Genomic DNA, 12,153 nt, shown 5'->3' with positions numbered 1-12,153 from the left:
TTCTTAACTGACTTGCCTAGTTAAATAAAGGTTAAATAAAATATATATATACTGCTCAAAAAAATAAAGGGAACACTTAAACAACACAATGTAACTCCAAGTCAATCACACTTCTGTGAAATCAAACTGTGTCCACTTAGGAAGCAACACTGATTGACAAATTTCACATGCTGTTGTGAAAATGGAATAGACAACAGGTGGAAGTTATAGGCAATTAGCAAGACACCCCCAATAAAGGAGTGGTTCTGCAGGTGGTAACCACAGACCACTTCTCAGTTCCTATGCTTCCTGGCTGATGTTTTGGTAATTTTTGAATGCTGGCGGTGCTTTCACTCTAGTGGTAGCATGAGACAGAGTCTACAACCCACACAAGTGACTCAGGTAGTGCAGCTCATCCAGGATGGAACATCAATGCGAGCTGTGGCAAGAAGGTTTACTGTGTCTGTCAGCGTAGTGTCCAGAGCATGGAGGCGCTACCAGGAGACAGGCCAGTACGTCAGGAGATGTGGAGGAGGCCGTAGGAGGGCAACAACCCAGCAGCAGGACCGCTACCTCCGCCTTTGTGCAAGGAGGAGCAGGAGGAGCGCTGCCAGAGCCCTGCAAAATGACCTCCAGCAGGCCACAAATGTGCATGTGTCTGCTCAAACGGTCAGAAACAGACTCCATGAGGGTGGTATGTGGGCCCGACATCCACAGGTGGGGGTTGTGCTTAATGCCCAACACCGTGCAGGACGTTTTGGCATTTGCCAGAGAACACCAAGATTGGCAAATTCGCCACTGGCGCCCTGTGCTCTTCACAGAGGAAAGCAGGTTCACACTGGAGTCTGGAGATGCCGTGGAGAACGTTCTGCTGCCTGCAACATCCTCCAGCATGACCGGTTTGGCGGTGGGTCAGTCGTGGGGTGGCATTTCTTTGGGGGGCCGCACAGCCCTCCATGCGCTCGCCAGAGGTAGCCTGACTGCCATTAGGTACCGAGATGAGATCCTCAGACCCCTTGTGAGACCATATGCTGGTGCGGTTGGCCCTGAGTTCCTCCTAATGCAAGACAATGCTAGACCTCATGTGGCTGGAGTGTGTCAGCAGTTCCTGCAAGAGGAAGGCATTGATGCTATGGACTGGCCCGCCCGTTCCCCAGACCTGAATCCAATTGAGCACATCTGGGACATCTTGTCTCGCTCCAACGCCACGTTGCACCACAGACTGTCCAGGAGTTGGCTGATGCTTTAGTCCAGGTCTGGGAGGAGATCCCTCAGGAGACCATCCGCCACCTCATCAGCAGCATGCCCAGGTGTTGTAGGGAGGTCATACAGGCACGTGGAGGCCACACACACTACTGAGCCTCATTTCGACTTGTTTTAAGGACATTACATCAAAGTTGGGTCAGCCTGTAGTGTGGTTTTCCACTTTAATTTTGAGTGTCACTCCAAATCCAGACCTCCATGGGTTGATTAAATTTGATTTCCATTGATAATCTGTGTGATTTTGTTGTCAGCACATTCAACTATGTAAAGAAAAAAGTTTTTAATAAGAATATTTCATTCATTCAGATCTAGGATGTGTTATTTTAGTTTTTCCTTTTATTTTTTTGAGCAGTCTATATATATAATTATATATATATATATATATATATATATATTACAATTCTTATATATGTTTGTCATATTTCTGCTGTTGGGAAGAAAATCCTATTCTATGATATGTTGGTAGGACAAGTCTATATATATTAGTGCAAATGGCAGGGATTTATGTTTACTATAGGTTAATGAGGCAATACAAATGTCAACTAGCATTTAGGTGACTAAAATGGCACTTTTTTTCTTCATTTTGACAATAGACTAAAACATTATTCTAATGACATATGATTTCATGATATTTTAGTCAAAAAGACTAAGACTAGACTAAATAAGAAATAAAAAAGACTTGCAAAATGAACACTGCAGCGAATCTTGCTGAGCAGTCAACTCTGCCTTCTTTCCTCTTTCTTTATCATGCCTCCACTTACAGTACACTGGGCCTGGGGCACATTAGGTTGCTCAGAATAAGATTACAATTCAGTTATTCTCCATTATACCAATGGCCATTTGCATGCCTTAATCAGCTTTGTAATTGGCAATGGAAATGCAATTAGCAGGCAGTAACTACTTTCTCCGGTTTCATCAAACGATCAATCACTCAATAGCTTGACTTTGGCACTGGCTGGCTAAGGGTAAATGGTTCTGTGCTGCCTCTCAGTGTGTTTGTGTGTAGACCCCAGTAAAAATGATCTCTCTCTCCATCTCACACTGTGGCCTTACTAGTTACAACGCAGCCCTCCCAGCACGCTTGCTGTAGACTCAGAAGGCACTCGTTCCCATTCCTCTTCTCTCTAATTTTGTCTCATTTTATATTCTCCCTCACCCATTGTTCTCTATCATAGAGATGTATAGAGAACTATGGTGCCCAAAAGCCAGTTTTAGCATGGGCAGCGCTATTGAGGACTTCCACCACTTTTAAGTAGTCAACTGGGTGGGACTAAGGTTAAGGAAAAATCACATGATTCCATCCAGGTCATGAGGAGGGATCAGCCAATGAATTATCCTTGTGAGCAAACATTCCAGAACTGCAGATGGCAGTAACCTTGACTTTATACTTGTTCAAATAACACACTCCAGGTGGCAGCATGCACAACTTCAGTTTGTTTACCAATTGATAGAAGTAGTAGAAAAAGAAAATTGACTAGTTCAAAATGGAGATGTCCTCAATGGCGCTGCCTGTGCACTCACAGGCGCCATAATGGGAAAGATACAACATTGAGGTGTAGTTTATTCAATTAAGTAATTAATTCAAAGTAATTCCCCTCGTTAGTGTGCGTTCCAAATAAACACAAACAAAACAAGAGGACTGAAGGTGACTCTCCTGGGTTCTGAACACCAGCTGTGTAGAGGTCTTATTTTAAATGGTCACACAACGTAATATGGTAATGTCATTCAAAACAAACCAGAGGTGTGTGTGTACTGTATGTGTATGTGGCTTCCTCCCAAATGGCACCATGTTCACTATGCAGTGCACTTTTTTTGGACTTACTCATCTCCATGGCCAGGACGGTGATGTTATGCCAGGAGAACTCCTCTCTGTCCAAAGGAAGCACTGTCATCAATGCCCCGGAAGTGATGTCAATGTAGAAGTATTTCCCCAGGTCAGTGTTCCTCTCTATGGAATACCTGGTGACCGAGGAAAACAAGGGTAACCAATGTTGAGTAACACTCATCTGGTATTTATGTACATATCTTTATCTATTTCTGAGCTTAGTGTGTGTGTGTGTGTGTGTGTGTGTGTGTGTGTGTGTGTGTGTGTGTGTGTGTGTGTGTGTGTGTGTGTGTGTGTGTGTGTGAGCATACACGAGTGCGGATTAATACACAAATGTGTTAGAGTGATGAGGTGTTGTGGCAAAGGTTGGAGGTATGACAAACTCCCTCAAACCGTCCCAGTTGTGATAAGGTCTAATCAGAGATATCTCTGCCAAATTAAGCTAGAGACACACAGGCCTGCAGCACAGAGCTGGGGTGGGTGTGTGCCTGCGCTGGGATTGGCTGTGCTGCACAGTCTGACTCATCTCCTGCCACAACATCTCTTTCCAAAAGCGCTCCTCAGAGAACTCCATGCAACAATGAGTAGACAGACAGAAAGAGAAGAAGAAGAAGCCAGCTGAATGGAGAGGGGAGCACTACTTCAGGACACAGTTTAAGCCCATATTCATAGTTTCTCAAAGAAGAAGTGCTCATCTAGGATCAGTTTAGCCTTTTATATAAAAATGAATAACGTTACAAGGACAGGGGGGTCTGATCCTACTCTGACACCAGAGGAGGCTGGTGGAAGGAGCTATAGGAGGATGGGCTCATTGTAATGGCTGTTATGCCGTTCTATTAATTCCATTAAAGGCCATAAAAATGTCTGTCCTCCTATAGCTCCTCTCAGCAGCCACCTCTGTCTGAGTCACTTTATGGGTCTAAAGTCTATCCAGGTTTCCTACATTGGAAAGACCACATATGTTTTCTGTGCATAGAGACTTCTTCTCTCTCTCCCTCTCTAAAGATATGTTGTTCTGCCCCTGAGTAAGGCAGTTAACCCTCTGTTCCCTGGGCACCGAAGCCGTGGATGTCAATTAAGGCAGCCCCCCGCACCTCTCTGATTCAGAGGTTGGTTAGATGAGAACTAGTAGAGGCACATTGTGGGTGTCAATTACACACTTTAAGTGTTTATGAGGATCAGCGGAAAGTGTTGAATTTACCCTTTTCAAAGTGTTACCCTTTTAACACCGATCATTTCCAGCACCAGTGGCATTAACATGTTACACTAACTCACTGTTACGGCATTCACTAATACCTTTTGAAGCAAATTTTCCAGTGTTAAATCAACAGTGAAAGTGTTACATTTAAAACGGGTCCAGTTTCTGTACAGGTCCACAATTTTCAGTGTTAAATTAAAACACTGTTTAGTGTATTTGCATATTTCCAAGAGTGCCTTGCTTGTCATGTGAATTGTTTACAACCCATGACTGTACTTGTCAGTGACAAAGACATGGTTGTTGCATTCATCTATGTTCAGTCCCATGCCTTTCACCAAGTGAGCTCCTCAGTGAATATGTTATCATTACCATTTTAATCTTCAACAATACAACACAATAGAACACATACGGCCTTATTTTGAGGGCCTAGGTTTACCATGATAAAGTGGCCTGAATCTCATGGTTTACAGGCAAAATACAGACTGCAAGTCACACAATTATGTGTAATTCCTATTGGAGTCCAGCCAGAGTGGGGCTATCCAAAATGTTGAATTTTTATTCACCCACAACCTGCATTCAAAATGACTGCCAGGTTGGGAAGACTAAGGTATGAGTCTACCATAAGCATATAAATTGGCACAACTATTTCAGTAAGGGGTGCAATAAGTCCATATAACAGATTGAATTAGCTTACAAAAATGTATGTTATTTACATAAGCATAATATTAATTAATCAATCGACATGCAACAACATAGATATTAAAACGACCAATTCTGAAAATCAAACTGCAATAGATTATGCTGGGAAATATGATGACGATGGGTGTCGTTTTGGTTTACTGGTTATAATGGTTGCCATTTTGGTTTACTGGTTATAATAGTTATTTTATACCAATGGCTGTTAATTTAACACTCACAGAGTTCATTTAACAACTTCATCAACACTAGAAATGTCACTGTTGATTTCATTGCAACACTGCTCACTGCATCCAACTTTCATGACAAAGGCATTTCAAAGAGCTGTCAGTCAAGGCGAGCACTTGAATATAGGCTCCCCGACCATTCAGCCTGTCTTTTCAAACTTCCTGGTATTCAGCCATGAGAGGAAAAAGTACTTTGAAGTGATAGTTTGACTTTCAAAACCGTTGTATTGGTGTATGGCTGGTGCCTTTTATAGAGACCGCCAAGAATGACGATAGCTGATATGATACAAAATAAATGATAGCTGTGTTTGACAAACTCAACGGTACAAGACTCAAGATATTGCTCTATTTTAAGCAATTGTTCTTATGTCAACGTGTTGACTTTGAACTTTTACACTAAACATCACCAATGTGAAATAAAAAAAGATGTGTAAATCCCACCATTTCAATGGGGGCCAAAAATGGGAGCTTGGTAATGTAGTAACACACACTGTACTGTCCACATCATGGACAGTTGTGTACTATACATTAATTAGATATGGCAAAATAATTAAATATCTTAATTTAGGATGACAGTAAATAAAGCAAACACAGATTTAAAAAAAAATAATAATATATTTAACCATTTAGATATTTAAAATACTGCTCCGAAGCACAATTTAACCAGATGCTCTAGAGTAGAGCGTCCATAGGGTCTGTGCAGCAGGCTGAACGTTTAATCAATTAGAGGTACGGTCTGGAGAGTGAGGATGCTGTGTCTCAAATGGCACCCTATTTGGGCCCATATGGCTCTGGTCAAAATGAAGGCAGTATACAGGTAATAGGGTAACATTAGGGGTGCACAGCTCCCCTCCAACCCAACCTCTGCTCTGAGAGTGAGGTAAACACATTGAAAATAATGGGAAAGTTCCCTAAAACCACACAATGGCAGTAAGCTTTGACTGATTAGGGTCCTCGACAGGTCATCATCATTACCACCATCCTCATCCAATTAACTGAAATCACATAGCCTACTGTCTCTATCACTCAGAGCTGTCACATCAGCTCAATGGATTTTGAACACAGCCTTGTAGACTCCAATATCATACTGCCCCCATCTGGCCACACGATTGCATTACTTGGACAGTGTTGGTTAATCAGAACATATTGGGTGTTATTTTGTTGTGGTTTTAACCCCATCCTCACCTGATGGAGGTGTTGGCAGCATCGGGGTCTCTAGCGGAGACCGTCATAAACATTGTGCTGATCTCTGTGTCCTCAGGGACTGCTATGTAGTAGGCAGCCGAGCTAAACTCTGGGGGCTCGTCCACATCCTCTACGCTGACGTGAACGATGGTGACATGGCTGAACGGGCCCTTATCCGGAAAACGGTGGTCAACGTGTGTGTTGGCTCCTTCGATCTTCAGCGTGTAGCTCGCCTTGGTCTCAAAGTTCAGAGGCTAGATGAGAGAGAGAGACATGCTGACAGCGTTAGTAGATATGGTGTATCATAGGTAGGTATCAATCATATAAATACTCAAGTTAAGATTTAAGATGTAGACTTAAGTCTATCTCGAGTCTGAATCAGGCCCCAAGACACCTTCACTAAACAAGCAGAGGTTTACAGGTATGTTGAGAAAGAATCCATTAAGAGAAAATCAGCTGTTTATCAATCAAATAATGATTCTAAACTTGTTCTCTGGACTAAATTGAGGTCAATGTGACTCATAACTGCTGTGTCGACTCCTGCCAGTGGCCCTGGAAGCTTGTCATGACCTTTTATTGATGTCTACCCTCTGTACCTTTTTGATGGTGATGATGCCAAACAGGTTGGTTGGGTCTGTGTTGATGTCGAAGGTGTCCCTCCCGTCTCCGTCGATTATGCTGTACCTCATCTCTGCATTGATGCCAATGTCACGGTCCTTCGCCCGGATACGACCCACAACAGATGACACCGGAGCCGACTCTGGAACACTCATCTGGTACAGCTCTGAGAAGGTGAAGAAGGGAGGAAAGGTGAAATAGAGAGAGAGAGAACGAACGACAGGTTAATCCAGGTTCAAATCATTTCAACTGATATTTGGTCAGCTCTTATATTTGGTCTTCTATCCTCCCCATATTTAGAAATGAATTCACATTCCAAATAAATGTAGTAATTAGAAAAACAGATGTTTTATTTTGAGGTGGTGTCCAATTCAACCACAGAGCTGTGTGGCCTTAAATTTCGATAACAAAACATGGGTTGTTTAATTTATACTCATGTTTGCTGGGTGATGTTCTAATGTTTTTAGCCCTGAAACCTCGGTGAATATCAACAACAACTGTGCGTTTGAGGGAATTGTTTGGTGAATATCTATTGTTGTGTGTCAGTTTGGGTACTATGTCAGCAAAAGGTAGACAGTGACAAATCAAGTTTTAGTCAATAAAGCAGTTTTAGAACGTGTTTGGCCATTCTTCCTCTAGAGGGCACCAAACCTCTTAAATTACACCAAGTCATTAAGAGGACCTGAACCTAGAGCATGTACACTATGCAGCACAAATTGGTTCGGACAGAGCCGGTTCGTAAATTGGAGTGTCTTGTCATATGGGTCAACAAGAATTTTAACAATTTAATCTCTTTTCAAAAAAGGAGTGAAAGTGGTTCCCAATTTGAGGTGCTCCTTACTGTCCGAACTGAAGCGGTCACACATTATGGTTGTCAGACAAGTGCCCCCATAGCATCTCACAATGTATTATAGTCTCACTTAAGTGATGGCACTAATTAGAGAGAAGAGAGGGAAGGGGAAGAGAGAGAAATAAGGGGTGGCGGTGGGGTTCCAAGGAGGAGACGAGACCACCAGTCAGGCAGACAGCTAGGGGATGTCTTGCTGCCGAGGATAGCCAGATAAGAGATTGAGAGAGGGATAGACAGATGACCTGATGAGGATGTTAATGAGGAGAGCAGGAATGGGACCAATCAAAGAGACAGCATGGGTCCGGAATCGGACTGGTTGCCGGGTAACAAGAGAGAAACTTACTTGACACATTGGAAAGAATTAACAAACAAACAGAGCAAACTAGAATTCTATTTAGCCATAAACAGAGAGTATACAGTGGCAAAATACCTGACCACTGTGACTGACCCAAACTTAAGAAAAGCTTTGACGATGCACAGAGTCAGTGAGCATAGCCTTGCTATTGAGAAAGGCCGCCGTAGGCAGACCTGGCTCTCAAGAGAAGACAGGCTATGTGCACACTGCCCACAAAATGAAGTGGACTTCTTAACCTCCTGCCAAATGTCTGACCATATTAGAGACACATATTTCCCTCAGAATACACAGACTCACAAAGAATAAAAAAAAGAATAAACAATTTCGATAATCTCACATATCTATTGGGTGAAATACCACGGTGTGCCATCACAGCAGCAAGATTTGTGACCTTTTTCCACAAGAAAAGGGCAACCAGTGAAGAACATTGTAAATACAACCCATGTCTATGTTTCTTTATCTTCCCTTTTGTACTTGAACTATTTGCACACAATGACATTTGAAATGTCTTTATTCTTTTGAAACTTTCGTGAGTGTAATGTTAACTGATAATTTTTATTGTTAATTTCACTTTTGTTTATTATATACTTCACTTTCTTTGTCAATGTTAACATGTTTCCCATGCCAATAAAGCCCTTAATAAATTGAGGGAGAGGGAGAAAGAGAGGAGAGGGTTGGGTGGAGAGAAGGAGATCAGCGAGAGGCTGGGGGACTGGATGGATGGATGATGATGACATAAAAAGTAATGACAGAGAGGGGAAGGGTTAATGTGCTGGTGACTGACTGGTGGCCAAAGAAAATTAGGATGCGGGAGGAGAGAGAGAGCAGAATCTGAAGGAGATGGACAAGCGAGGAGATACACTGTGGATGAAGTGGAGGAGAGGGCTGGAGAGAAAGAGCAAGAGGAGGGGGAAGGAAAGAAAGAGCAAGAGGAGAGTATGAAAAATCAATTAAAATGTATGCACTCACTACTGTAAGTCGCTCTGGATAAGAGCATCTGCTAAATGACTAAAATGTAAGAGGGAAGGAGGAGAGGGTTAACAAGAATGAAGACAATGATGTCAACAGTCTTGAGCATAAATTGAAGGGAATTAAAATAAACAAATACGGCACATGAGGAGAGGAGTCTCTGGATCTTACTCTGATCAAACATGGGTGGGTTATCATTGACGTCACTGAGGGTGATGTTAACCACTGTGGTTCCAGCCAGACCCCCTAGCTGGCCTCCCATGTCCTTGGCCTGGATGATGACAGAGTAGTTCTCCCTGACCTCGCGGTCCATGCCCGCCAGAGACACACGCACCACACCTGGGGGACAGAGAGAAACATGGGAGAGGGGGAGGGGGGACAAGAGGAAAGAGAGTGGGGGGGACAAGAGGAACGAGAGGTCACAATTAGAAACAGTGTGGGAGGGTCAGCAGTGCAGTCGTCAGGCAGATTAGGGATGTGTCTTGGACAGTAACTCAAATGGCCCCCTTTTGCCAATGTACTTTTTTTTGGACCAGAGCCCTAAGTGCACTATGGAGGAAATAGGGTGCCATTTGGGATGCACAGGTGTCTTCATTGATTTGCCAGTTGTTACCATTGGCAGCCACAGGAGGGCATTCTTAACCAAGTTGATACATTTCAAATCTGTTGTTTTACGCTCAGCCTGTATGTTTGTATGTGTGTACTTCTGGGAGGACCAAACGTCAGTGCCTCAGGTCTTTGCCAAAACATGACAATCTACTAATATAACTAAAACACAAATGTTGTAATTGCTATTGTTAATGTAGGTCCAATTATTATTTTTTCAAACTTCCCCTGTGCTCACATACCAGTCTTAGGCTCTACAGAGAAGTATGGCTGTCCCTGTAGGATGCTGTAGACCACCCTGGCACTGTTACCATACGTAGGGTCATCTGCATCTGTGGCTGTCATCTGAATCACCTCAGTGCCTAGGAAAGGAAGGAGGGAGGGAGGAGAAGAAGAGAGTGACATGGTGAGCAATGTTATTTCCACACAATTGGAATGACTCAATCCATTTGTATGGTTATTTCAACAAGGCCTGTTTAAAAGAATGGCCTGTCCATCTACATAAAACTTCAATGTTGGCAAATGGTGTAGGCTATAAAGGCAACTGTGTCTGTACCTGCACTCACTGGTGGATTTATAAATATTGTATCCCACTAGTGCAGTGTGTAAACAGAGACATCATTTTGATGGCATAATGATGATATTGCAGAGCCATCAATACCTTTCCTATTATGCTCACAAACTGAAACATCCTCATCTCCTTACCATCATACACTACATAAATATACTGCTGTGATTAACCACTTTTATGGAGATAATTTTAAACAGAGTTTGCTAACTGAATGAATGGATGAATGGAAAGTTCAGAAGCAGCCGCACAATGTCCAGCTACGCCACACACTCTCCAGTTTGGTCTGAAATGGCCCTGGTCAAAAGTTGTGCACTATGTAGGGAATCGGGTACCATTTTGGATGCACACTAATGGCTATGTCCCAATTGTCCACAGTTCTTCCAAAGTGTGCACTTGCACACTTCCTGTCATGGATTTTTTTTTAAATGGGTGTAATCATTGGCTTGAGGGAGTTTTCTACTATTTTAAAATCGATGCGAGACAGAGTGCAAGTGCACACTTTCGGAGAAGAATAGGGAATCGGGGCTTTGTCTCTGACCACCACAATCTCCCTTGACTCACCGATGGTTGACATCTCAGGTATGGTGGCCTGGTAGGGCCCTTCCAGGAACTTTGGTTCATTATCATTGATGTCCTGGATTTTGACGATAAACTCAGACTCAGGCTCCAGGGGTCGGTCTGTTTGTCTGTTCCAGGCCTGGGCTCGCAGAAGGTACTGGGCCTGCACCTCACGGTCCAGCCTCTTGATAGCATGGATGTCACCTGTACTGTCGTCAATGGTGAAGGTGGTGCCCGCACCATCGCCTGACAGGATGTACTTGATGGAGCCGTCCCCTAGGTCCATGTCTGAGTGGAGCTGTGGGGGTCACAGGTCAGAGGTTAGGAGTCAAGACAGCTTAGGAGCCAGATATCCTATAATATAATAATAATACTAAAATAGTAATACTGTACATGCCATTAAGCAGACGCTTTTATCCAAAGCAACGTACAGTCATGTGTGCATACATTTTACACATGGTTGGCCCTAGCAAGAATCAAATCCACAATTCTGGCATTGAATGCACCATGCTCATGTTCTATATGTAATTGTATGTTATTGGTGGAACACTTTTTCTCCATCCCTAGCAAACACAGCTAATTAATCAAATTGCATTCTGAACTGAAGAACATGATTAGGTGATTATTGGAGTCAGGTGTGTTAGCTGGGGCTGGGGTAAAACTGTGACACCAATCAGGCCACCAAGGACTGGAATTGCCCACCCCTGTGTTAGAATATACTTTATAGTAATTTAGGTGTTTGGGCTTGATTTAGCATGGCGTTTACATTTATTGGGACTATTTGATTAGTGGCGTTATAGTAGCATGCTAACTCAATCAAGCACAGTTCAAGTACAGTACTTGAAAGTATTCCGGATACTGAATTCTACCCAGGTCTGTTCTGGTCCATTAGAGGTCAAGGACCACTGTATACATGGTCATTATAATGCTGTTTCTCTGGGCTCTCCCCTGAGACGAATGGTATAGTGCACGTCCCAAATGCACCAAGCATCAACAGGCTCACCAGGCTGCTATTTGACCCACAATAGTCTTCTGATTACACTATTGATGCAATCACAACCCCAATCTGTACACACACAGCCACATACACAGCTCAGCATGCACACCACACAAACAGCTACCGCCCGCTAACATTATAATAGCACTTTATTTTCAAGATAATAAGTTAATCCTTTTACCTCCTGCTGCTGAAATATCACAAACTTAATATTATGTTTTACACTACCCTTATGGGAAAAAAACACATTTGGCAT

At 43.0% G+C, this 12,153-nt stretch overlaps 1 protein-coding gene across 2 annotated transcripts in view; it reads right to left on the bottom strand.

The window, feature by feature from the left end:
• LOC115105122 (cadherin-20-like) overlaps nt 1-12,153 on the bottom strand; it is a 42,256-nt gene that overhangs the window by 16,494 nt on the left and 13,609 nt on the right. The window contains exons 3-8 of one of the 2 annotated variants that reach the window (XM_029626756.2): nt 10,904-11,198; nt 10,014-10,133; nt 9,337-9,504; nt 6,970-7,157; nt 6,374-6,627; nt 3,065-3,201 (exon numbers count right to left, since the gene is read on the bottom strand). In XM_029626756.2, coding sequence (XP_029482616.1) covers nt 3,065-3,201; nt 6,374-6,627; nt 6,970-7,157; nt 9,337-9,504; nt 10,014-10,133; nt 10,904-11,198 — 1,162 coding nt within the window. Of the gene's footprint in view, nt 1-3,064; nt 3,202-6,373; nt 6,628-6,969; nt 7,158-9,336; nt 9,505-10,013; nt 10,134-10,903; nt 11,199-12,153 lie in introns of those variants that run through there. The other variant, XM_065007136.1, reaches the window with a different exon arrangement.

The sequence above is a fragment of the Oncorhynchus nerka genome, linkage group LG22, assembly GCF_034236695.1.
Source record: "Oncorhynchus nerka isolate Pitt River linkage group LG22, Oner_Uvic_2.0, whole genome shotgun sequence".
NCBI lineage: Eukaryota > Metazoa > Chordata > Actinopteri > Salmoniformes > Salmonidae > Oncorhynchus > Oncorhynchus nerka.
Note: the sequence above shows the minus strand (reverse complement) of the source record. Positions and strands in the feature narration are given on the sequence as shown.